Below are 23,728 nucleotides of genomic sequence, written 5' to 3'. Positions count from 1 at the left end.
CACACTGTCCCCACACTGTCCCCACACTATCAACACACTGTCCCCACACTGTCAACACACTGTCCCCACACTGTCCCCACACTGTCCCCACACTGTCAACACACTGTCCCCACACTGTCCCCACACTGTCAACACACTGTCCCCACACTGTCCCCACACTGTCAACACACTGTCCCCACACTGTCAACACACTGTCCCCACACTGTCCCCACACTGTCCCCACACTGTCCCCACACTGTCAACACACTGTCCCCACACTGTCCCCACACTGTCAACACACTGTCCCCACACTGTCAACACACTGTCCCCACACTGTCCCCACACTGTCCCCACACTGTGCCCACACTGTCAACACACTGTCCCCACACTGTCCCCACACTGTCAACACACTGTCAACACACTGTCCCCACACTGTCAACACACTGTCCCCACACTGTCCCCACACTGTCCCCACACTGTCAACACACTGTCCCCACACTGTCAACACACTGTCCCCACACTGTCCCCACACTATCAACACACTGTCCCCACACTGTCAACACACTGTCCCCACACTGTCCCCACACTGTCAACACACTGTCCCCACACTGTCCCCACACTGTCCCCACACTGTCAACACACCCCCCAAACACCCTGATTTTTTATTACCTCCCCCCGTCCCGCATGATTTCCATGTCAAATGACTGCCATGAATGTCATGTTAGGTGTCCCTCCGTTTCATCCCCCAACCCTACCCCCATCGAAGTTTGACCGAGATTTAACCGCTGATATACAACCTGGCATGTTTTATTGCCGCTACAAGAAATGCAGGGTAATTCACTGGTGGAGAGAATCTATATATAAACCATCAAAACATACATATTTATCTGATTGTTAACCTGGAGGGGGGGGGGTCCTTCTTAATGTTTTAGAATAATAGGAAAGTGTACGTGGGGTGAGGGGTGGGGGTGTGTTGTTCTTGGTGGTGGTGGAACTTTGCGTTTTTATTCTATTCCATTCTATTTTGGCTGGCCAACATTCTATTATGATTGGCCAGCATTCTTTTTTGGTTGGCCAACATTCTATTTTAGTTTGCCAACATTCTTTTTTAGTTTGCCAACATTCTATTTTAGTTGGCCAACATTCAATTTTTGTTGGCCAACATTCTGTTTTGGTTGGCCAACATTATATTTTGGTTGGCCAACATTCTGTTTTAGTTGGCAAATATTCTGTTTTGGTTGGCCAACATTCTGTTTTGGTTGGCCAACATTCTGTTTTAGTTGGCCAACATTATATTTCGGTTGGCCAATATTCTGTTTTGGTTGGCCAACATTCTGTTTTTGTTGGCCAACATTCTGTTTTAGTTGGCCAACATTATATTTCGGTTGGCCAATATTCTGTTTTATTTGGCCGATATTCTATTTTGGTTGGCCAACATTCTGTTTAATTGGCCATCATTATATTTTAGTTGGCAAATATTATATTTTGGTTGGCCAACATTCTGTTTCGGTTGGCCAATATTCTGTTTTATTTGGCCAACATTCTATTTTAGTTGACCACCAGTCTATTTCAGTTTGTCAACATTCTTTATATTTCAGTTGGTCAACATTATTTATATTTTAGTCTGTATTTCTCCATTAACTCGCAAATATTGTTTATAAAATTCCTATTTAGTTTGTCAATATTCGAATATTCATGGCTGCCAAAAATTTCACGTCAAAAACTATTTATTTTCCTGTTCGCAATTAGGTCCATTCGCGACAAACAGGATGTAAACACCTAGATTTGTTGGGGTGTGGGGTGTGGGGGGTGGGGTTTGTGGTGTGGGCGGGGTAGACAGCGGGTAAGGGGAGCACACAATTATGTTATTTGTCTCAGATAATTATGTAAATTGCCGTTGGGGTATGTTGAGCTGCCACTGAGCAAGGAACTATTTTCTCACCTGTAACCCCCAGCCGGGCTGTAACAACGGGGTGTATAAAAGTCTGGTTGGTGGCGTGTAGCACCACTCCACACCACACCACTCCACTCCACTCTACACCATCACACCCGTCATAAGACTTGGTATCAACTCTAAACTCGCTAGGTTATAAACCTTCAATCAACAGTCAAATTCATTCAGCAGTCAACTTCAGACCTCAGTCAACTTCAGTCAGCAGTCAACTTCAGTCAATGAGCAGAATGACGGTAAGATTTCTTTTGTTGAAATCTGGCATTTTCTAAACCTTAATCTCATGTTGTGGGCTATTTATGATGAATGACAGACAGATGATGACAGACAGATGATGACAGATAACATAATTTTATGATGTGTTTTTTTATCCAACACGTTTTAAAATTTGATCAAATTTTACACAGGTCTCAATGAGTTTTTAAAGATTCTTTTATGATTTCATATTTACGTTGTACTATTTTACGTTAACAAACTAGACTGTAGTTACTAGAGCAACAGAACACACAACACAATGCTAAGACAACTGCGTCTAAATTAAACTGCCTGACAATTTCCTCTATTATCTCCCTTAGACCACAGTCTTCATCAAGCTCCTGTGTCTGTGTGTGGCGGCCAGCGGTTGTGTCAACGTGACCTGTAAGTCAAGTCTGTCCATCAGATATGTGAGTGCTTGGTGTACGTTCTATGGGCACCAACACGGTCTATGGGCACCAACACGGTCTATGGGCACCAACACGTTCTATGGGCACCAACACGGTCTATGGGCACCAACACGGTCTATGGGCACCAACACGTTCTATGGGCACCAACACGGTCTATGGGCACCAACACGGTCTATGGGCACCAACACGGTCTATGGGCACCAACACGGTCTATGGGCACCAACACGTTCTATGGGCACCAACACGTTCTATGGGCACCAACACGTTCTTTTACCAGCACATATCAACCCGACCACATATACATGCAGTGCTAAGTGAGACACATATACATGCAGCGCTAAGTGAGACACATATACATGCAGCGCTAAGTGAGACATATACATGCAGCTAAGTGAGACACATATACATGCAGCTAAGTGAGACACATATACATGCAACTAAGTGAGACACATATACATGCAGTTAAGTGAGACACATATACCGGGAGAGTGGGGTCATTCTGCAATGTGTCATTTATGTGAGAGTTGAATAGCGACGGTCAAATCCACAACTTCTGTCTATGACGTGATCCTGTAGTGATGTCTATGCCGTATGTCTGTCTGTGACGTAGTAAAAGTGGGCCGTATGTCTATGACTTAGTGATGTCTATGCGTATGTCTGTCTATGACGTAGTGATGTCTATGCCGTATGTCTGTCTATGACGTAGTGATGTGTGGGCCGTATGTCTATGACGTAGTGATGTCTATGCGTATGTCTGTCTATGACGTAGTGATGTCTATGCCGTATGTCTGTCTATGACGTATTGATGTGTGGGCCGTATGTCTATGACGTAGTGATGTGTAGGCCGTATGTCTGTCTATGACGCAATCATGTCCAGTTTTCTTCCAGCCCGGCGGTACGGAGAACCGTGCACGTGCAGCAGTTCGTGTCTGGACGGTGCCGAGTGCCAGAGGGACGGGCGGGGAGGATGGGCCTGTCTGTGTCTGCCGTGCCAGAACTTTGACCAGCGTCTTGGACAATGTGTCAACAGTCAAGTCTTGTTGTTTTTTTCTGTTGCGTCAAGTTTTTTGCATGTCTAGAGTGTCAGCGTGTCAGTGTTTCTTCCTGACTTTTTTCTCCGGGGGGCACTTGAAATTTTCGGGCGGGGGTGGGGGGGGGGCGGTAGACTTTCTTCGGGGGGGGGGGGGGGGGGGGCGGACACTGTTAAAAGTATATATTTTCTATATAAATTATATAAATTTCATTTCGTTCGGGGGGGGGGGGGCGGTAAAAAAATTTCGGGGGGGGGGCGGTAAAAATTTTTTGGGGGGGGGGGGGGGCTTCGCCTCCCCCTCCCGAAGAGATGCCTGGAAGAAACTCTGCAGCGTGTATGTCAGAATGTATGTCAGCATTACTGAGCATGTATGTCAGCATGTATGTGTTGTCTAGTCTAGTTTAGTTTTTTATTTAATTTTTGTTGATGAAACGAGTTTTAGTTTGAAATTTTTCACATTGTTTTGTAATTTGAAATGCCCTCGACCAGTCCCTTCTGTGTCTTCATAACTCTGTCGACTCAATTCTGAGAGCTAATGAAATAAGGGGATAGTTGACAACAGCCTACAAACACTGACAATAGGCAACGACCACTGACAATAGGCAACAACCACTGACAACAACCACTGACAAAAACCACTGACAACAGCCAACAACAACTGACAACAAAAAACTGACAACAACCAACAAACACTGACAAAAACCATTGACAACAGCCCTAACTACTGTGCTACTTTTACGACAAAAAACACTTACCATGGATCTTCCAGATGAAGTCACCCAACTTTAACACGTTTACCATCCCCGCTCCCACCCCCCTCACCCTCCCCTCAACCCCCCCCCCCCAACCGCCCCCAACCCCCCCCCCCCCCCCAACCCCCCCCCCCCGCCTATGAGCTTATAAAAATGATAGTTAAAAAATACCATTACCCCACCCCCCATCTAAATTATACCAAAATCATTTTTGAGTTGTATTCGTCCTATTCGTATAAGGCATGTCCCAATTCTTGGACCATGTAACAAGTTGTCAGTTGAGACAACAGATTCCCAGCGCCTGGTGGTGGGACCAGTGTTTCTTCCAGACTTTTTTCTCCGGGGGGGGGGGGGGTATTTGAAATTTTCGGGGGAGGGGGCGGTAGACTTTCTTCGGGGGGAGGGGGCGGACACTGTTAAATATATATATTTTCTATATAAATTCCATTTTGTTCGGGGGAGGACGCTAGAATTTCTTCGGGGGGGGGGGGGGGTCTTCGCCCTTACGAAAAGATGCTTGGAAGAAACTCTGGGTGTGACGTAACATACAGTTGTCCCCACACTAGTGGTGTGACGTAACATACAGCTGTCCTAGCATGTCGAGATGACGTGTGCCTGTGTCCCCAGGCCCAGGATACGGCCAGCCCTGTGTTGACGTCTGCGCCAGTAACTTCCTGTGTCAGGACGTGTCTGGTGTGATGACGTGTCAGTGTGGTCCTAGTCAGCTCTACAACACCAGCACAGAGCAGTGTGAGAACAGTACGTATTGACGTTCTACAAGTGTGGGACTAGCTAGCTATGTGTGTCTATGTTGTACCAGCTAGCTATGTGTGTCTATGTTGTATCAGCTAGCTATATGTGTCTATGTGTACCAGTTAGCTATGTGTGTCTATGTTGTACCAGCTAGCTATGTGAGTACCAGCTAGCTATGTGTGTCTGTGTTGTACCAGCTAGCTATGTTGTACCAGCTAGTTATGTGTGTCTATGTGTGTACCAGCTAGCTATGTGTGTCTATGTTGTACCAGCTAGCTATGTTGTACCAGCTAGCCATGTGTGTCTATGTTGTACCAGCTAGCTATGTTGTACCAGCTAGCTATGTTGTACCAGCTAGTTATGTGTGTCTATGTGTGTACCAGCTAGCTATGTGTGTCTATGTTGTACCAGCTAGCTATGTTGTACCAGCTAGCCATGTGTGTCTATGTTGTACCAGCTAGCTATGTTGTACCAGCTAGCTATGTTGTACCAGCTAGCCATGTGTGTCTATGTTGTACCAGCTAGCTATGTTGTACCAGCTAGATATGTTGTACCAGCTAGCCATGTGTGTCTATGTTGTACCAGCTAGCTATGTGTATCTATGTTGTACCAGCTAGCTATGTGAGTACCAGCTAGCTATGTGTGTCTGTGTTGTACCAGCTAGCTATGTTGTACCAGCTAGTTATGTGTGTCTATGTGTGTACCAGCTAGCTATGTGTGTCTATGTTGTACCAGCTAGCTATGTTGTACCAGCTAGCCATGTGTGTCTATGTTGTACCAGCTAGCTATGTTGTACCAGCTAGCTATGTTGTACCAGCTAGTTATGTGTGTCTATGTGTGTACCAGCTAGCTATGTGTGTCTATGTTGTACCAGCTAGCTATGTTGTACCAGCTAGCCATGTGTGTCTATGTTGTACCAGCTAGCTATGTTGTACCAGCTAGCTATGTTGTACCAGCTAGCCATGTGTGTCTATGTTGTACCAGCTAGCTATGTTGTACCAGCTAGATATGTTGTACCAGCTAGCCATGTGTGTCTATGTTGTACCAGCTAGCTATGTGTATCTATGTTGTACCAGCTAGCTATGTGTGTCTATGTTGTATCAGTTAGCTATGTGTGTCTATGTTGTATCAGTTAGCTATATGTGTATATGTTTTATCAGCTAGCTATGTGTGTCTATGTTGTATCAGTTAGCTATATGTGTCTATGTTTTATCAGCTAGCTATGTGTGTCTGTGTTGTACCAGCTAGCTATGTGTGTCTATGTTGTACCAGCTAGCTATGTGTGTCTGTGTTGTACCAGCTAGCTATGTGTGTCTGTGTTGTACCAGCTAGCTATGTGTGTCTGTGTTGTACAACCTAGCTATGTGTGTCTATGTTGTACCAGCTAGCTATGTGTGTCTGTGTTGTACCAGCTAGCTATGTGTGTCTGTGTTGTACCAGCTAGCTGTGTGTCTCTATGTTGTACCAGCTAGCTGTGTGTCTCTATGTTGTACCAGCTAGCTGTGTGTGTCTATGTTGTACCAGCTAGCTGTGTGTCTCTATGTTGTACCAGCTAGCTGTGTGTGTCTATGTTGTACCAGCTAGCTGTGTGTGTCCCTGATATTTCTTGCGCTCCTCTAAATCTTGTCTTATGTGTCAACTTTGTTTCGCTTTAAACAGTTAATTACAAGTTTTTAAAAAATTTCTGTAAATAAATTATGCTTATCATAATGAAACGTTGTGTTTAACAATCAGTCTAAGAGGGGGTTTAGATGTGCCTCTGTCAATCGTTTTAAATTCATAAGTAATCTAGCCGGTATAACGCAACACCAGCTGGTATGACGTCAATGTGTCCACCTGTCCACAGCCACCTACCTGTGTCTGTCCACTGGTCAGCCCAGCTGCCAGAACTTACCTGATGGCGACTACCCCGCCTGCCCCCCTGAGTGCTCTCTCGGCATTTACCTCAGCTGTTCGTTTGACTCGCTCACGTTAAGGTACTGCTAGCAGTGTGTCGTGGTGTGTCCACACTGTGTCGTGCTGTGTCCACAAAGTGTGTTGTGGTGTGTCCACACTGTGTCGTGGTGTGTCCATTAAGTGTGTCGTGGTGTGTCCATTAAGTGTGTCGTGGTGTGTCCATTAAGTGTGTCGTTGTGTGTCCATTAAGTGTGTCGTGGCTTGTCCACAATGTGTCGTGCTGTGTCCATTAAGTGTGTCGTGGTGTGTCGTGGTGTGTCGTGGTGTGTCGTGGTGTGTCGTGATATGTCCACACTGTGTCGTGCTGTGTCCACTAAGTCTATCGCGATGTTTTCACTTTATCGTGTCCACTTAGTGTCTCTTGTCAAAGTGTGTCGTGACTGATTGTAGGAAAAAAAGTCACAGGAAAAAAAGTCACAGGAAAAAAAGTCACAAATAAGTATTTGTATAGAATTCAATACTTTTATGTTTTTAATATTCAGAAAGCGCAAATCAACTTACGATTCAAAGGTTATGTAAAGATTTTAGATATATGTGCGTATGTTGTATAGGTATGTATGACACAAGTAAAAATATTTAGTATAAAGTATGTAGGTTTTAATTCCGTTATACTTATATTATTTAATATAATCTTCCAACCTTTTCGGTTTTCATCCTGTTTTTTAAAAACTAAATTTAAATTAGCGTGAAATGGCTTAGAGGCTTAGTTTGTGTGACTTGCTGTCCTTAACTCATAGCAACAATAGTTCAACCTCCTTTCGTGCTCACATTTATCATGCTCATTACATAACAAAGCATGGGATCAAAACAAACAGCGGACACTGCACAAATGATGTCATTGACGCGAAACGTCAACAACACATAAAATGGACGTTAAGGCCGACTGAGGAGAAGCCGACCAAGGAAAGGCCTATGGCAACCAGAATGCAAAACACATTGATGTCCCTGCATTTCTTTTATATTTTTTTTCTACCGAGTATTCAACTAAATACGTAACAAAAGAGGAAGTTATGTAAATATTTTATAGTATTTTTACTTATTGTTATAAACCATAATGCTTTTAAAGTTTATGATTATGCTACAAAAAAAAAAAAAAAAAAAAAAAAAAAAAAAACACTTACTGTATTAAATTCTCTAAAATTAAATAATTAAATCAAAATATTTATTATAGGATTTTGGTGACTTTTTTTTCTGTGACTTTATTTCTTTGACTTTTTTTCCGATAAAATTTTTCCTGTGTGTCTTTTTTTCTGTGACTTTTTTCTGTTATATTTCCCTGTGACTTTTTTTCTGTTATATTTCCCTGTGACTTTTTCCGTTCACCGTCGTATCTAAGTGTGACATGCCGTGTTAACTAAGTATCGCTAATGTCCACTAAGTGTGTCATATCATGTCCACTCTGTGTCGTGTTACCCCAATGACCAACTAATGACCAACCAATGACCAACTAATGACCAACCAATGTCAACTGACCTTGACCTCCCCAGGGACTGCCCATTTGGCTGGTACGTCAATGCCTCGGGTCAAAGGTTCACCAGCAAGCTCGTCTACGACCCTGACCTACAGCGATGTGAGCCAAGGTCACCTTCTTGTCCACGTGACCTAGACCAGCAGATAGAAATTTAACTGACCAATCAGATCATTGATTTTAAAATTTTAACATTGTCTCCATTACTAAACTGTCAAATGTCATGTCTAGTCGACTAATTTCATATCTAGTCTACTAATGTCATCTCTATTCTCTTAATGTCATATATAATCTTTAAATGTCGTGTCTAGTCTTTGAATGTCATATTTAGTGTAATGTAATGTCCCCATCACGTGTCATTTGATGTCAACTATAAGCAGATGACGTGACTATTGTGATGTTTCCCTTGAGTTGATCACGTGATATGATTCCAGAATAAACACTTGTTAAAAGTAAACAAACAACCGAAGTGTTTTCTCTTATTAATTACCCCTAGAAAAGTGTGTGCATTGTTTGATAATCACGTGATACTCTCATCTGTCTGGCAATCATTAAGAGGAGGTTGTTGTGTCAAATAATGGATCAAGTAGCAAACAAGTTCAGCTTCAAATAATGGATCGTGTAGCAAACAAGTTCAGCTTCAAATAATGGATCATGTAGCAAACAAGTTCAGCTTCAAATAATGGATCAACTAGCAAACAAGTTCAGCTTCAAATAATGGATCGTGTAGCAAACAAGTTCAGCTGCAAATAATGGATCGTGTAGCAAACAAGTTCAGCTTCAAATAATGGATCAAGTAGCAAACAAGTTCAGCTTCAAATAATGGATCGTGTAGCAAACAAAATCAGCTGCAAATAATGGATCGTGTAGCAAACAAGTTCAGCTTCAAATAATGGATCAAGTAGCAAACAAGTTCAGCTTCAAATAATGGATCGTGTAGCAAACAAGTTCAGCTGCAAATAATGGATCAAGTAGCAAACAAGTTCAGCTGCAAATAATGGATCAAGTAGCAAACAAGTTCAGCTGCAAATAATGGATCAAGTAGCAAACAAGTTCAGCTTCAAATAATGGATCAAGTAGCAAACAAGTTCAGCTGCGAATAATGGATCAAGTAGCAAACAAGTTCAGCTGCAAATAATGGATCAAGTAGCAAACAAGTTCAGCTGCAAATAATGGATCATGTAGCAAACAAGTTCAGCTGCAAATAATGGATCAAGTAGCAAACAAGTTCAGCTGCAAATAATGGATCAAGTAGCAAACAAGTTCAGCTGCAAATAATGGATCAAGTAGCAAACAAGTTCAGCTGCAAATAATGGATCAAGTAGCAAACAAGTTCAGCTGCAAATAATGGATCAAGTAGCAAACAAGTTCAGCTGCAAATAATGGATCAAGTAGCAAACAAGTTCAGCTGCAAATAATGGATCAAGTAGCAAACAAGTTCAGCTGCAAATAATGGATCAAGTAGCAAACAAGTTCAGCTTCAAATAATGGATCGTGTAGCAAACAAGTTCAGCTGCAAATAATGGATCAAGTAGCAAACAAGTTCAGCTGCAAATAATGGATCGTGTAGCAAACAAGTTCAGCTGCAAATAATGGATCAAGTAGCAAACAAGTTCAGCTGCAAATAATGGATCAAGTAGCAAACAAGTTCAGCTGCAAATAATGGATCAAGTAGCAAACAAGTTCAGCTGCAAATAATGGATCAAGTAGCAAACAAGTTCAGCTGCAAATAATGGATCAAGTAGCAAACAAGTTCAGCTTCAAATAATGGATCAAGTAGCAAACAAGTTCAGCTGCAAATAATGGATCATGTAGCAAACAAGTTCAGCTGCAAATAATGGATCATGTAGCAAACAAGTTCAGCTTCAAATAATGGATCAAGTAGCAAACAAGTTCAGCTGCAAATAATGGATCAAGTAGCAAACAAGTTCAGCTGCAAATAATGGATCAAGTAGCAAACAAGTTCAGCTTCAAATAATGGATCAAGTAGCAAACAAGTTCAGCTGCAAATAATGGATCAAGTAGCAAACAAGTTCAGCTGCAAATAATGGATCATGTAGCAAACAAGTTCAGCTTCAAATAATGGATCAAGTAGCAAACAAGTTCAGCTGCAAATAATGGATCAAGTAGCAAACAAGTTCAGCTGCAAATAATGGATCAAGTAGCAAACAAGTTCAGCTTCAAATAATGGATCAAGTAGCAAACAAGTTCAGCTGCAAATAATGGATCAAGTAGCAAACAAGTTCAGCTGCAAATAATGGATCAAGTAGCAAACAAGTTCAGCTGCAAATAATGGATCAAGTAGCAAACAAGTTCAGCTGCAAATAATGGATCAAGTAGCAAACAAGTTCAGCTTCAAATAATGGATCATGTAGCAAACAAGTTCAGCTGCAAATAATGGATCATGTAGCAAACAAGTTCAGCTGCAAATAATGGATCATGTAGCAAACAAGTTCAGCTGCAAATAATGAATCAAGTAGCAAACAAGTTCAGCTGCAAATAATGGATCGTGTAGCAAACAAGTTCAGCTGCAAATAATGGATCAAGTAGCAAACAAGTTCAGCTGCAAATAATGGATCAAGTAGCAAACAAGTTCAGCTTCAAATAATGGATCAAGTAGCAAACAAGTTCAGCTGCAAATAATGGATCATGTAGCAAACAAGTTCAGCTGCAAATAATGGATCATGTAGCAAACAAGTTCAGCTTCAAATAATGGATCAAGTAGCAAACAAGTTCAGCTGCAAATAATGGATCAAGTAGCAAACAAGTTCAGCTGCAAATAATAGATCAAGTAGCAAACAAGTTCAGCTTCAAATAATGGATCAAGTAGCAAACAAGTTCAGCTGCAAATAATGGATCAAGTAGCAAACAAGTTCAGCTGCAAATAATGGATCAAGCAGCAAACAAGTTCAGCTTCAAATAATGGATCAAGTAGCAAACAAGTTCAGCTGCAAATAATGGATCAAGTAGCAAACAAGTTCAGCTGCAAATAATGGATCAAGTAGCAAACAAGTTCAGCTGCAAATAATAGATCATGTAGCAAACAAGTTCAGCTGCAAATAATGGATCAAGTAGCAAACAAGTTCAGCTGCAAATAATGGATCAAGTAGCAAACAAGTTCAGCTGCAAATAATGGATCAAGTAGCAAACAAGTTCAGCTGCAAATAATGGATCAAGTAGCAAACAAGTTCAGCTTCAAATAATGGATCATGTAGCAAACAAGTTCAGCTGCAAATAATGAATCAAGTAGCAAACAAGTTCAGCTGCAAATAATGGATCGTGTAGCAAACAAGTTCAGCTGCAAATAATGGATCAAGTAGCAAACAAGTTCAGCTGCAAATAATGGATCGTGTAGCAAACAAGTTCAGCTTCAAATAATGGATCAAGTAGCAAACAAGTTCAGCTGCAAATAATGGATCAAGTAGCAAACAAGTTCAGCTTCAAATAATGGATCAAGTAACTTCATTTTTTTTTCACCAGGCGAACTTGTCTAGGGACGTGTGACTGTAGAGTGCGTGATACACCCAACTTGTAGCTATTGCTACACCCAACTTGTAGCTATTGCTACACCCAACTTGTAGCTATTGCTACACCCAACTTGTAGCTATTGCTACACCCAACTTGTAGCTATTGCTACACCCAACTTGTAGCTATTGCTACACGCAACATGTAGCTATTGCTACACACAACATGTAGCTATTGCTACATCCAACTTGTAGCTATTGCTACACCCAACTTGTAGCTATTGCTACACGCAACATGTAGCTATTGCTACACCCAACATCAGGCTATTGCTACACCCAACATGTAGCTATTGCTACACGCAACATGTAGCTATTGCTACACGCAACATGTAGCTATTGCTACACCCAACATGTAACTATTGCTACACGCAACATGTAGCTATTGCTACATACAACATGTAGCTATTGCTACACCCAACATGTAGCTATTGCTACACGCAACATGTAGCTATTGCTACACGCAACATGTAGCTATTGATACACCAACATGTAGCTATTGCTACATACAACATGTAGCTATTGCTACACCCAACATGTAACTATTGCTACACGCAACATGTAGCTATTGCTACACGCAACATGTAGCTATTGCTACACCCAACATGTAGCTATTGCTACACCCAACATGTAGCTATTGCTACACCCAACATGTAGCTATTGCTACACCCAACATGTAGCTATTGCTACACACAACATGTAGCTATTGCTACACCCAACTTGTAGCTATTGCTACACACAACATGTAGCTATTGCTACACCTACCATGCAGATCGCACGATAAACATTCAAGTTAGGTAGTGCTACAAACACTTAACACTTGTCATTATTTCCCAATCAATTGGCCATTGAACAACTAATCGAATCGTCCCATTGAACAAATAATCGAACCGTCCCATTGATATTTGACACAAGTCACACAATAACAGGGGAGCGAAGTCTGTTGACCCCGCAGATTTAAAACCGTTTAAAATATCGGTCTTTTGTCAGCATGAGACCGACTTGTCCGCGCCGTTAAATGGTGTGCTGTTCCTGCACCACCAAATGGTGTGTTGCAGCAGATAGACTAATCCGGTGGATTATCGTGGTGCCACAGATTACTCGTGGAGGCTCCAGTCTCGCGTTCATCTAGGATTTCATGTGGCACTCAGTCGGCTGGTGTGTGGAACTTTCAGACTTAGGGCCATTTGTGTTGTAGGCCAACTTAGACTTGGGCCATTTGTGTTGTAGGCCAACTTAGACTTGGGCCATTTGTGTTGTAGGCCAACTTAGACTTGGGCCATTTGTGTTGTAGGCCAACTTAGACTTGGGCCATTTGTGTTGTAGGCCAACTTGGACTTGGGCCACTTGTGTTGTAGGCCAACTTAGCCTTAGGCCATTTGTGTTATAGGCCAACTTAGCCTTGGTCCATTTGTGTTATAGGCCACTTAAACGGGTTGACACATATACATACCTCATACACTGACACATATACATACCTCATACACTGACACATATACATACCTCATCCACTGACACATATACATACCTCATACACTGACACATATACATACCTCATACACTGACACATGCGCACAATCTGCTACACACAGACACACACTGACACACCACACACACACACGCTCCTGTTAGTTGTCCAGCATGTGACGTCATTGGCTGCCGATTAGCTAGCCAGGATGGCATCGAGGCAAGGTGAAGGTCGCCCATACACCAACGTCAGTTTCCAGAAGAAGTTGGACGAGTTTGAGAACTTCATTAAAGGCATCACAGAACAGACCGGCCTGACGTCATTGGAGGAGAAAAGGCAATGGATTGTGGGTAAATATGTTGTGGATTGTGAGTAAATATGTTGTGGATTGTGGGTAAATATGTTGTGGATTGTGGGTAAATATGTTGTGGATTGTGGGTAAATATGTTGTGGATTGTGGGTAAATATGTTGTGGATTGTGGGTAAATATGTTGTGGATTGTGGGTAAATATGTTGTGGATTGTGGGTAAATATGTTGTGGATTGTGGGTAAATATGTTGTGGATTGTGGGTAAATATGTTGTGGATTGTGGGTAAATATGTTGTGGATTGTGGGTAAATATGATTCGCTCTCTGACGTCATGTTGTCACTAGTTTTATAAGAGTGTTTCTTTAATCAAATACGGCGGCTGATAAGTAAAATGTTATGCCAAAACCTTTATTCGACATTAGCCATGATATTCATCATTAGGTATTATATCAGCCAACCAGCCGATGACCAACCAATGACCAACCAATGACCAACCAATGACCAACCAATGACCAACCAATGACCAACCAATGACCAACCAATGACCAACCAATGACCAACCAATGACCAACCAATGACCAACCAATGACCAACCAATGACCAACCAATGACCAACCAATGACCAACCAATGACCAACCAATGACCAACCAATGACCAACCAATGACCAACCAATGACCAACCAATGACCAACCAATGACCAACCAATGACCACCCAATGACCACCCAATGACCACCCAATGACCAACCCGTGACCCATGACCTCTGACCATTGACCTCTGACCCATGACCTCTGACCCATGACCTCTGACCCATGACCCCTGACCCTTGCCCTCTGTACTCCCCCAGAAAACCTCCAGTTCGACAAGTTCTGCGAGAAGATCCTGACATTGTTTGGCCGGGATGTCCAGAAGAAAGACCTCAAGTCCATCTATCGCAAGATCTCGACCAACCCCTCAGCCAGGGTGGACTGGAGTGAGGTAGGAACTCTTCTACTCTCTGGGTGTGTGTGGGGGGGGGGGGTGTGGTCGTGTGTGTCTCTCTGTGTCCGAGATGATGACACGACATACTCTACTCCACCTACCTCCCCAGCTGTTCGGGTTCGACACCTCAGCCAGCCAGGGGGAGGCGACTGTCGGTGAAGAGGTGGAAGTCTTTCTCATCTCAGGGAGACGGAAGGTCGGCGAGGCGTCAGGTAGTAGCTATGGTATGGCTGTGATGGTATGGCTGTGATGGTATGGCTGTGGTGCTATGGCTGTGGTGGTATGGCTGTGATGGTATGGCTGTGATGGTATGGCTGTGGTGGTATGGCTGTGATGGTTTAAATGTGATGGTATGGCTGTGATGGTATGGCTGTGATGGTATGGCTGGGATGGTATGGCTGGGATGGTATGGCTGTGATGGTTTAAATGTGATGGTATGGCTGTGATGGTATGGCTGTGGTGGTATGGCTGTGATGGTATGGCTGTGATGGTATGGCTGTGGTGGTATGGCTGTGATGGTTTAAATGTGATGGTATGGCTGTGATGGTATGGCTGTGATGGTATGGCTGGGATGGTATGGCTGTGATGGTATGGCTGGGATGGTATGGCTGTGATGGTATGGCTGGGATGGTATGGCTGGGACGGTATGGCTGGGATGGTATGGCTGGGATGGTATGGCTGGGATGGTATGGCTGTGTTAGGTTTGATTAGATCTGAGGTAGTACTTAAGTCAATTTGTAGCAACACACCTAACCTAGCACTTACACGTGTTAACTGGTTGTTGGCCCGCCAATCAAATCTCTAGCGACAATTAAAATACACCTGCACGTCTGCTGGGTACGATGACGTCACATGGACATTGTACTTGGGCACACTGGAAACATGTTGATTGTCCTAATTAGCGACCAAGATTTGATTGAGTTGTTCGTTAGCTTCATTAAACTGACACACATAGGTAGCACGCATCAATGACTTCGTGTAATCAATAACAGCCTCCCCCTCCCCCCCCCCCACTGGATCCCCAGGCGACAGAGCCAGGCGTGACGTCATACAGGGTGTCAAGTTCTGCCCCCCGCTTGACGCCTACATCTGTTGTTCACAGAAAGGTTCCATATCTGTCTGGTCATCTAAGGTACACACCGTGTCCGTGTGTGTGTCCGTGTGTGTGTGTCCGTGTGTGTGTGTCCGTGTGTGTGTCAGTGTGTGTGTGTGTCCGTGTGTGTGTCCGTGTGTGTGTCCGTGTGTGTGTCCGTGTGTGTGTCCGTGTGTGTGTCCGTCCATGTGTGTGTTTGTATCCGTGTGTGTTCTAGTGTCAATATAAATGTCAATGTGTGTTCACATGTGTCTCTATTTGTGACTGTCTAGGTATGACAATTTTTTGTCCATTTGTTAACACGTGTGTCCATATATTTTAATGTGTCTATATGTGTCAATGTGTGTCTATTTGTGTCGGTGTGTGTCTATATGTGTCGGTGTGTCAATGGTAGCACAGAAAAAAAAACAACAAAATCTGACAGTACCACACCACAGCAAGTTGCTATATGTTTCTGTGTGTTTTTCTGTGTGTCTGTGTGTGTCTGCGTGTGTCTCTGTGTGTCTGTGTGTATCTGTGTATCTGTGTGTGCAGGGGGTGGGGCAGTGTTCCCTCTAAGCTGCGCGGCTGCGCGGCCGCGCAGTACTTTCAAATGTGCCGCGCAGACATTTTCTGACCCCGCGCACAGATTATCAGAACGTCGGACGAGCCTAATTCACTAGAAAAATTGTGGCCATTGGTTTGAATTAAGCGACATTTTTAGTGTCTGTTTTGTTAAACGAACAGTCTTTGTGTTTTGGGGCATAAACAGAAACCAAGGGGTATCATTGACTTGGGTGAGGGGGTGACCTCGGTTGTCATACCACAGGTCCAGTTAATGACTTAACTCTTAATTGAGCGGGGCGGGTTCCGATGTGATATCTGGCTGACCCTCCCTCTGTTTGATTTAATGGTTTACTGACCGTAGCGGAAAGCGATTGCGGCTACTAGCTGACCATGCAAGGTTTTATTTTCTATTGTCACTGCCCTCCCCCATCTCCCAACCACCACCCACCTCCTGATACTAAGACGGTTTACCCAAGTCAGATGCAAAATCTACTTTACTAAAGGTGGATGTGTTTTTACTCTGTTTGGTTTAAGGATTTATACACTATATATCCAATTCTTGGGATTATTGCGTGCACCTGGATCGAACTGTTTCAGTGATAACAAACTGGTTTGGTAAATAAGGAATAAAAGTTTACTACTCTGTGCTATTTGAAAATGTTGAAAAGAAAAATGTGTGTAACAAGCAGTACAACAATGTGGCACCAAAAAAAAGCGATAGATTCGTTTAAACTGGAATGGCTCAAAGTTAAAGTAACAACCGATACACCAGATCAAAGAATGTTTCGGTTAAATTAGAAAGCATCTTCGAATATTCAGATGAGATTGGACTGAAGTGTAAGTTCTGTCCTGCTACTACTTGTAACAAATCCAACAAGAGCAACGAATTGGTCACAGGAAAGCTCTGGGAATTATGGGCGCTTGATTACTGTAAACGTCATTTATTGGCTCGTGTTTACATAGGAAATGTTGCGATTTCGTACAACCGCTCACATGGAACTGACCTTAAACGTCTGCTGGTTGAAACTTACACTGAGCGAGGAGAACTAATTGAGCAAAACGAGCGCCAGCGGTCAAACGAGGATCAAGTTCGAATCCTAACGGATAATGTTCTTTTTACCATAAGGATGAACGCCTCGATGCTGTCGGTACAACTGATTCATAACCACATGGGGAAGTATGTTTCTATACCAGACAGTTGGCGAAGTAAGAAATACGCCTTTGAGTTTGTTCACGTAATCAACGAAGTTGTTGTAAAGAACATACTGACAGAACTTCGAGCAGCATCATTCCACACGCTTATAGTTGATGGCATAACAGTACATAAAATGCTTATCCTTTATTTTAAATTTTGTCCAGTCTATTCTGTATTCTACAAAACCGTTTTTAGTGGAATAACTCAGCTTACTGTAAGTGATGCCTCAGCTCTGGAGACAGCCGTAACACAGCACTACACTGAACATTAAAACCAAGAAAAGTGTGAGTTAAACGAAAGAATCGACACAAGGCAAACCACACAGTACATACAATCAGTCTGCGACCATTAAAATGTTAGGTTTCCAGGAGATGAACTGCAGTTTTTGTCATCTTTTTTTATGCTACAGGTTTAAAAAAAATGTGCATTTGAGTTTGGCGTCAAAGATATCAAAGAACTGTGCGTAAAGTACAAAGACCGGTTACGTACAACAAATGATCAGTTAATTACCACCCAATACAACAACTCCAAATTTCGATAAAGTGAAAAAACTCAAATCTGTTTCTGTAAATTATATGTCTGAATATGCAAGATTTGTCAAAACAAAGAACAAAATTTAGCTCACTTGCAAAGTTAAGTGACATTATTGTACCCTCCAAGCATGCAGTGCTGATTACAAACAAGGTTTTAGCCTTATTAACATAATAAAAGTGCAAGCACGAAATAGACTTGAAGCCACACATTTGGAGAATCTAATGCAAATTAAATTATATCTCAATGCTGGAGAGGATGTGGATTTAAACAAAGCATATAAGGTGTGGAAGCAAGGCAAGGTTAGACGCGAGAGAAATTGCAATAAAAGCCCCTGAAAGGTTAGCTAATATTTGTTTTTAAGTCAGCTTTATTAAATGTTGCATATGTTAAACTATTGTGTTTGTATAACCGTTATGGTATTAGCATTATTACTATATGACTGTGTTACTTTAACATAGTAAGTCGACCATATAACTTGTTGTCTAAGTATAACTCTGAAAGTTTTTATTAGTTGTTTTTTTTTTAATTTTGATGGTATTCGTATCTCCATTTAATTGCATACGTTTCATTAGTCACACAAATTATACTATTAATTTATCAAAATGCATGCCTTCATTATTATGCTTAATTGCAAGACTAAAAATACATATTAACTTGCCCAAGTCATTTTTAGCACCGCGCACACAACATATTTTTTGCACACACACTCTTGGTCCTTAGAGGGAACATTGGGGTGGGGTGTAGGACAGTAGCTTGAGACTTGCTAGAGAGATAAAAGTAATTACAAACGACAGACGTAGGTTCCAGCCCTTGAGATATCATTGGGACAGTCGTCGAGTGGCTTTTGTTTTATCTGGCTAACATGTAGCAACAATAGACTGATTGGCAGATTGGTGGCCAAATAAAGATTTCAGGTAGGCCTACAGTAGGCCCAGTCATCTGTTAGCTATTACATGTAGGCCTACAGTAGGCCCAGTCATCTGTTAACTAATTATTACAGGTAGACCTACAGTAGGCCCAGTCATCTGTTAGCTATTACATGTAGGCCTAAAGTAGGCCCAGTCATCTGTTAGCTATTACATGTAGGCCTACAGTAGGCCCATTCATCTGTTAACTAATTATTACAGGTAGACCTACAGTAGGCCCAGTCATCTGTTAGCTATTACATGTAGGCCTAAAGTAGGCCCAGTCATCTGTTAGCTAATTATTACAGGTAGGCCTACAGTAGGCCCAGTCATCTGTTAGCTAATTATTACAGGTAGGCCTACAGTAGGCCCAGTCATCTGTTAGCTAATTATTACAGGTAGGCCTACAGTAGGCCCAGTCATCTATTAGCTAATTATTACAGGTAGGCCTACAGTAGGCCCAGTCATCTGTTAGCTATTACATGTAGGCCTACAGTAGGCCCAGTCATCTGTTAGCTAATTATTACAGGTAGGCCCAGTCATCTGTTAGCTAATTATTACAGGTAGGCATACAGTAGGCCCATTCATCTGTTAGCTATTACAGGTAGGCCTACAGTAGGCCCAGTCATCTGTTAGCTAATTATTACAGGTAGACCTACAGTAGGCCCAGTCATCTGTTAGCTATTACATGTAGGCCTAAAGTAGGCCCAGTCATCTGTTAGCTATTACATGTAGGCCTACAGTAGGCCCATTCATCTGTTAACTAATTATTACAGGTAGACCTACAGTAGGCCCAGTCATCTGTTAGCTATTACATGTAGGCCTAAAGTAGGCCCAGTCATCTGTTAGCTAATTATTACAGGTAGGCCTACAGTAGGCCCAGTCATCTGTTAGCTAATTATTACAGGTAGGCCTACAGTAGGCCCAGTCATCTGTTAGCTAATTATTACAGGTAGGCCTACAGTAGGCCCAGTCATCTATTAGCTAATTATTACAGGTAGGCCTACAGTAGGCCCAGTCATCTGTTAGCTATTACATGTAGGCCTACAGTAGGCCCAGTCATCTGTTAGCTAATTATTACAGGTAGGCCCAGTCATCTGTTAGCTAATTATTACAGGTAGGCATACAGTAGGCCCATTCATCTGTTAGCTATTACAGGTAGGCCTACAGTAGGCCCAGTCATCTGTTAGCTAATTATTACAGGTAGGCCTACAGTAGGCCCAGTCATCTGTTAGCTAATTATTACAGGTAGGCCCAGTCATCTGTTAGCTAATTATTACAGGTAGGCCTACAGTAGGCCCAGTCATCTGTTAGCTAATGATTACAGGTAGGCCTACATTAGGCCTATTCATCTGTTAACCGGGGGGGGGGGGGAGGGGGCATTTGCTCAAACAATAACCATTAAGGAAAAAAAAGGTATTTAAAAAAAGCGTTAGGTGACTTCATTTACAGCTGAATAACTGTTTCTTTTCAGCTGAAGCTTCAAACTTGCATTGATATCCATGTAAGTATTATAGTGTCACTAACTAACAATATGAAGAGGGCATTTGTAGTTGGGTGTTGGGGTTTTGGGAAGTGGGTATGTTTTGTGTTGCAAGTGTTGCGTCCGGTGTTTTTGTGTGCTCTTCTAAAAAAATCCAGCGGATAGCAGGTCACCCAGTGTATTGTAAAACTTTAAAAAATAATCTCTGCACAGAAAATGAGAAATATTCCAGAATAATTTAAAAACCTTCTCCCTCGCCCTATTGACATTTATCTATTTACTCACCGTGTCATTGTACCTACCGACACCTGACCGTGGTCCCACATTGTTCTGGAACTTGGACCTGTAGACAGCCAGGTACTTGTTTCAGCTAGCACTGACCTGAGTTCTGTGTCTTGCAGGAATCCGCGTGGTCAACTGGCTGCGACTACCTGCCTGGTCTCAGACGGGTCGTGTGTTGCACGGAGCGTAGCATCGCTCTCTGGGACAATCGGGCCAATGGCACCGCACAGGTAGGTCCACATAGGTAGGTCCACATAGGTAGGTCCACACAGGTAGGTCCACACAGGTAGGCCCACACAGGTAGGTCCACACAGGTAGGACCACACAGGTAGGCCCACACAGGTAGGTCCACACAGGTAGGCCCACACAGGTAGGTCCACACAGGTAGGTCTACACAGGTAGGTCCACATAGGTAGGTCCACACTGGTAGGCCCACACAGGTAGGTCCACACAGGTAGGTCTACACAGGTAGGTCCACATAGGTAGGTACACATAGGTAGGTCCACACAGGTAGGTCCACATAGGTAGGTCAACACAGGTAGGTCCACACAGGTAGGTCCACTCTCAGGTAGGTCCACACAGGTAGGTCCACACACAGGTAGGTCCACACAGGTAGGTCCACACAGGTAGGTCCACACAGGTAGGTCCACACAGGTAGGTCCACACAAAGGTAGGTCCACACAGGTAGGTCCACACAGGTAGGTCCACACAGGTAGGTCCACTCTCAGGTAGGTCCACACAGGTAGGTCCATAGAGGTTGGTCCACGCACAGGTGTCACTGCCATCTCTGACCGACAGTGCCTAATGTCACTGTCATCTCTGACCGACAGTGCCTAATGTCACTGTCATCTCTGACCGACAGTGCCTGATGACCATCAAGCCAATCGAAGACTCGCCCCAGTGTGTGTCCGCCATCCCCGCACCCCCCGGGCTGGCAGGGGACTGTGTGCTGTTCGGGGACGACCAGGGTTACGTCAACCTGCTCACCGTGCACGTGCAAGACCTGGCCGTCAAACATTCCAAGAGAGACACCAGACCCACAGCGGAGGGTCAAGGTCATATCATTGACCCCGATAAGTTAACACAGTAAGTCTGATAAGGTCATGACCCCTATAAGTTAACACAGTAAGTCTGATAAGGTCATGACCCCTATAAGCTAACACAGTAAGTCTGATAAGGTCATGACCCCTATAAGTTAACACAGTAAGTCTGATAAGGTCATGACCCCTATAAGCTAACACAGTAAGTCTGATAAGGTCATGACCCCTATAAGTTAACACAGTAAGTCTGATAAGGTCATGACCCCTATAAGTTAACACAGTAAGTCGGATAAGGTCATGACCCCGATAAGTTAACACAGTAAGTCTGATAAGGTCATGACCCCGATAAGTTAACACAGTAAGTCTGATAAGGTCATGACCCCTATAAGTTAACACAGTAAGTCTGATAAGGTCATGACCCCTATAAGCTAACACAGTAAGTCTGATAAGGTCATGACCCCTATAAGTTAACACAGTAAGTCTGATAAGGTCATGACCCCTATAAGCTAACACAGTAAGTCTGATAAGGTCATGACCCCTATAAGTTAACACAGTAAGTCTGATAAGGTCATGACCCCTATAAGTTAACACAGTAAGTCGGATAAGGTCATGACCCCGATAAGTTAACACAGTAAGTCTGATAAGGTCATGACCCCGATAAGTTAACAGTAAGTCTGATAAGGTCATGACCCCGATAAGTTAACACAGTAAGTCGGATAAGGTCATGACCCCGATAAGTTAACACAGTAAGTCTGATAAGGTCATGACCCCGATAAGTTAACAAAGTAAGTCTGATAAGCGATCATTTTTTTAAGTTTTCGTGTGAAACAATTCCCCGAAGTATTGTGTACGATCTCAGCAAGTTGAAATTTTAAAAAGTATGACCAAAGCAAATTCTTCACGTGCACATCTCAGTCGTTTGATTTCTATCTTAGGCCAATCATCAGGAGGAAACTTCACTCAAGTGCTGTCATCCAGGTGAGCACAAAATGTCAGTGTAATGTCATCCAGGTGAGCAATAAATGTCAGTGTAGTGTCATCCAGGTGAGCACAAAATGTCAGTGTAATGTCATCCAGGTATTTTCTGTCCCCAAGGTAAAATATTTCCCCTAACTGAAATGTATTTTGTCCACAGGTAAAATATTTCCCCAAACTTAAATTTATTTTGTCCCCAGGTAAAATATTTCCCCAAGCTGAAATGTTTTGCTTCCTGCAGCCAAAGCAGTCGGAGTTCTTTTCTCCTGGAGAAGGTGGACCGAATCTTCTTCAGTAAAGAGTGAGTAGAGTTGACGTCTCGAGTTTCAATTGATGTGAGGGCTGGTTATCTCTTTGATTAGTGTATGAGCTACTCTCACGTGAAATCGCGTGTCCTCTGACTTTAAGTCGCGTGTCCTCTGACGTGTCCTGTCACGTGTCCTCTGACGTGTCTGGTCATGTGTCCTCTGACGTGTCCTGTCACGTGCCCTCTGACGTGTCCTGACCCCTGATCTGTCTCATGTCCACAGCGAGCCCAAGGTTGCTTCCATCAGGAATGGGGTCAACTGTTTCGACTACTGTGCACGTGCAAACATCATCGCCACAGGTGGCATCGACAAAATCCTGCGACTCTGGCATCCACACATCTACTCCAGGCCGTCAGGTGGGTCATACACTGTGGGTCATATACTGGGTCATACACTGGGTCATACACTGGGTCATACACTGGGTCATACACTGGGTCATACACTAGGTCATACACTGGGTCATACACTGGGTCATACACTGGGTCATACACTGGGTCATACACTGGGTCATACACTGGGTCATACACTGG

The 23,728-nt window shown here is 43.1% G+C and overlaps 2 protein-coding genes across 5 annotated transcripts in view; both read left to right on the top strand.

Annotated features, from left to right (window-relative positions):
• The first annotated feature begins 1,908 nt into the window (after nucleotides 1-1,908).
• On the top strand, nucleotides 1,909-9,021 carry LOC131935561 (protein delta homolog 2). 2 transcript variants are annotated; one of them, XM_059292025.1, is made up of 6 exons: nucleotides 1,911-2,166; nucleotides 2,506-2,569; nucleotides 3,484-3,624; nucleotides 5,008-5,139; nucleotides 6,980-7,109; nucleotides 8,577-9,021. In XM_059292025.1, exons 1-6 carry the CDS (start codon nucleotides 2,152-2,154, stop codon nucleotides 8,713-8,715), a joined length of 621 nt encoding a protein of 206 aa, XP_059148008.1. In that variant the 5' UTR covers nucleotides 1,911-2,151; the 3' UTR covers nucleotides 8,716-9,021. The 2 variants fall into 2 exon arrangements, with proteins under 2 accessions (XP_059148009.1, XP_059148008.1); XM_059292026.1 differs by lacking the exon at nucleotides 3,484-3,624 and having other exon boundaries at nucleotides 1,909-2,166.
• A 4,078-nt stretch (nucleotides 9,022-13,099) lies between these two features.
• LOC131935549 (WD repeat-containing protein 64) overlaps nucleotides 13,100-23,728 on the top strand; it is a 50,693-nt gene continuing 40,064 nt past the window's right edge. For 2 of the 3 annotated variants that reach the window (XM_059292000.1, XM_059291998.1), the window contains exons 1-11: nucleotides 13,100-13,236; nucleotides 13,711-13,896; nucleotides 14,704-14,834; nucleotides 14,947-15,049; nucleotides 15,863-15,969; nucleotides 20,585-20,614; nucleotides 20,995-21,105; nucleotides 21,738-21,961; nucleotides 22,851-22,893; nucleotides 23,091-23,191; nucleotides 23,421-23,554. In XM_059292000.1, coding sequence (XP_059147983.1) covers nucleotides 13,755-13,896; nucleotides 14,704-14,834; nucleotides 14,947-15,049; nucleotides 15,863-15,969; nucleotides 20,585-20,614; nucleotides 20,995-21,105; nucleotides 21,738-21,961; nucleotides 22,851-22,893; nucleotides 23,091-23,191; nucleotides 23,421-23,554 — 1,126 coding nt within the window. In that variant the 5' untranslated portion in view covers nucleotides 13,100-13,236; nucleotides 13,711-13,754. The remainder of the gene's footprint in view (nucleotides 13,237-13,710; nucleotides 13,897-14,703; nucleotides 14,835-14,946; nucleotides 15,050-15,862; nucleotides 15,970-20,584; nucleotides 20,615-20,994; nucleotides 21,106-21,737; nucleotides 21,962-22,850; nucleotides 22,894-23,090; nucleotides 23,192-23,420; nucleotides 23,555-23,728) is intronic. The other variant, XM_059291999.1, reaches the window with a different exon arrangement.

The sequence above is a fragment of the Physella acuta genome, unplaced genomic scaffold (assembly GCF_028476545.2).
Source record: "Physella acuta isolate Inbredline_101_S28 unplaced genomic scaffold, ASM2847654v3 ptg000148l, whole genome shotgun sequence".
NCBI lineage: Eukaryota > Metazoa > Mollusca > Gastropoda > Physidae > Physella > Physella acuta.
Note: the sequence above shows the minus strand (reverse complement) of the source record. Positions and strands in the feature narration are given on the sequence as shown.

Bases quoted from the DNA above. Each gene is read 5' to 3' on its own strand.
- LOC131935561 (XM_059292025.1), top strand. The intron at 3,625-5,007 runs GTCAAGTCTTGT...CTGTGTCCCCAG, and splicing joins TCTTGGACAATGTGTCAACA to GCCCAGGATACGGCCAGCCC. The intron at 7,110-8,576 runs GTACTGCTAGCA...TGACCTCCCCAG, and splicing joins TTTGACTCGCTCACGTTAAG to GGACTGCCCATTTGGCTGGT.